Below are 2,425 nucleotides of genomic sequence, written 5' to 3'. Positions count from 1 at the left end.
CCCGCCCCCGCCGCTGCTGCCCCTCCCGCTGCTGCTGCCGCTGCTGGAGCTGCTGCTGCCGCACCGGTCCTCGTAGATGGAGATCTCGATCTGGGGCGCCGTCAAGGAGCGCTGCCTGCCGCCCGGAGGCCCGGCCGGGTCCGACACCCAGCGGTGGCGGGGCGGGCACCGGCTTCGTGCCAGACCCCCGTCCAAGCCCATTGGGGCGTGACTCAGCTAACAGGGAGGCTGGAGGGCCGGGCGCCGGGTTAGGCTCACAGCCGTGACCACCCGGACAGGTCCCCGCCCTCTGGGCTCACGTGGCCGTGACTCGGGACACGCATGTACCCAGGAGGTGACCTTATTGCACGGGAAGCATGAGGACTGTGGTGTCCGGAATGCAAATCCCGCCTCACCCATGCACAGGCTACCTGCCCTTAACGCGCCTCTGTAAAACGGGGATCGAGGTAGAATCCTGGGGTTACCCTGGAGATTAGGTGAGATGATGCATGCAAAGCACCCAGCACAGAGGAAAGCTTAGATCAAATAAGCGCCTCTCGCTGGGCCTGGGAAACGTGGGCTTCGGGAACTTGTGGTGTCTTGACTTTTTTCTTCAGTTTTCCAGGAAACTGTTTTGACAATCCTCCACAGACTGGGAGTCGGGGGAGAATGTGTGCACCTGGATCACACTGTTCCAGGTGGAGGCCCCACCAGGAACGGAGGCCTTGGGGGAGCCACTCACCCTAGCCTTATGTTGCTCATCTGTGAAATGGGCCCCCCCCCGTGAGACTCAGCCAGGTCCCACGAGACTGCGGTCCTGTAAACGGGCCCTGTGGTTTGCATACCCCCGTGGAGGTCCTTGTCGTGAAGCGTGAGCCTGGGCTCAGACCCGGCTCCGACAATCCCCAGCTGCCTGGCTCAGAGCCAGGTGTCGGGAATGATCGGAGCCGCCCACCTCACAGGACACGTCCTACAAGATCCAGGAGACACCAAGCGCTGACTAAGGGCAAACCGGAAGCTCCCAAAGCCCAGTGACGTCCGGTGAGGAGGTCAGGGGACAAGGACCATGAACGTGGAAAGTCCTGGGAACCCCAGGGTGGTCTCCACTGGGGGGCAGCCCTGTACCCTGGTGTGGAACAGCCCAGAAGGATACAACCCTCATCCCACGCTCCACGGGGTCCGTGAGCAGGAGGCCCCGAGGTGCAAAGATCTTCTCGTTCTGCTCCTGGATGTAGCGGGAAATCTTCTTGAGAACCTGCGAGGAGAAGGGCGGTCAAGGCCGCGCGGGCGGCAGGGAGGCCGGGGAGGGCTGCGGGGTGCGCGGGGCGCGGCCACCTTCTCGTAGTGCGTCTCCATGCACAGGAAGATAAAGCAGGCGGTGGCGCAGGCCAGGCAGCCCTCCAGGTAGGAGCTGCCCCCGATCTTCTCGGCCTCTGCGTAGAAGCCATTGAGGGTCTTCACGGTCTCCTCAAAGAGCTGCCGTTCGATCTGCAGGGAAAGGGGACACGCGGGTACGGTCAGCCTCACTGGAGTGTGGCAGCCACGGGAGGGGCTGGAGGAGACAATGGCGGGGCCGTGTGGGTGCCGGGGTGGCACGCAGGCAGGACCAGAGAGGCCGCAGGCGGAGTGGAAAGACCCCAGGGCTTCAGGAGGCCCGTGGCCAGTCCAGACTTGGCCATCAGTTGCCTGTGTGACCTTGGACGAGAGCTTAACCAGTGAAGCCTCAGATCCCTCGTCTATAACACGGGGGCTAGGAGGGGCCGCTTGCCGTCCTTGGAAACAAGAAACTCACATGTCTTAGATCTTTTCTGCAGAAGATCAGACCTGGACACCACCCATCTTGGGGGCTGTAAGGAGGATCAGGACCAGATTCTTGGGGGCTCCCACGTTTGAATGGGGCTCTGTCTGCATGAGACTGCTTGGGGGACACCAGGAATGTCCAGGAGGGGGCTTGTCCCAGCGAGGCCCCTCGAGAGCCCCATAGCCCATGTGTTTGGGCAGTGGAGACGCTGTCCTGCCTGCCTCCGTGATCAATACTGACATGTATTCAGCGCTGTCCATGCCAGGCGTTTCTTCTGCAAGCTTTCATTTGACCCTCATGACAATTCTGCCAGAAAAACGCCACTGCCATCTCCATTTTGAGGACCGTTTGGGTCCTTCGACCACGGGCTCCGTGGTCCCAGCCCCCACCATCTCTGGCCTCCCTGCCCCCACCCCTGCTAGAGTCAGACCATGTCACAGCTCTGATCGAGCGCTTCCAAAGTCTCACCGTCTCTCTCCAAGGAAAACCCAAGAGGTCCTGGCCATGCCTGCCAGGCCCTCTGAGGCTGGCTTGCTCCCCTTCTCCCAACCCCTCCTTCTCACTCAGTCCCCTGAGTCTCGAAAATGCCTTCTCAGCCGGGCTCGGTGGCTCAGCCTGTAATCCCGCACCTTTGGGAGGCTGAGG

The 2,425-nt window shown here is 62.0% G+C and overlaps 1 protein-coding gene across 1 annotated transcript in view; it reads right to left on the bottom strand.

The window, feature by feature from the left end:
* GOLGA7B (golgin A7 family member B) overlaps window positions 1–2,425 on the bottom strand; it is a 10,139-nt gene that overhangs the window by 512 nt on the left and 7,202 nt on the right. Inside the window, exons 3-5 of the mRNA XM_021716323.1 lie at window positions 1,315–1,467; window positions 1,133–1,234; window positions 6–90 (exon numbers count right to left, since the gene is read on the bottom strand). Of these exons, the coding sequence (XP_021571998.1) occupies window positions 6–90; window positions 1,133–1,234; window positions 1,315–1,467 (340 nt within the window). The remainder of the gene's footprint in view (window positions 1–5; window positions 91–1,132; window positions 1,235–1,314; window positions 1,468–2,425) is intronic.

Source organism: Carlito syrichta, unplaced genomic scaffold (assembly GCF_000164805.1).
Source record: "Carlito syrichta isolate Samal-C Ts95f unplaced genomic scaffold, Tarsius_syrichta-2.0.1 Scaffold308692, whole genome shotgun sequence".
In the NCBI taxonomy this organism is placed as follows: domain Eukaryota; kingdom Metazoa; phylum Chordata; class Mammalia; order Primates; family Tarsiidae; genus Carlito; species Carlito syrichta.
Note: the sequence above shows the minus strand (reverse complement) of the source record. Positions and strands in the feature narration are given on the sequence as shown.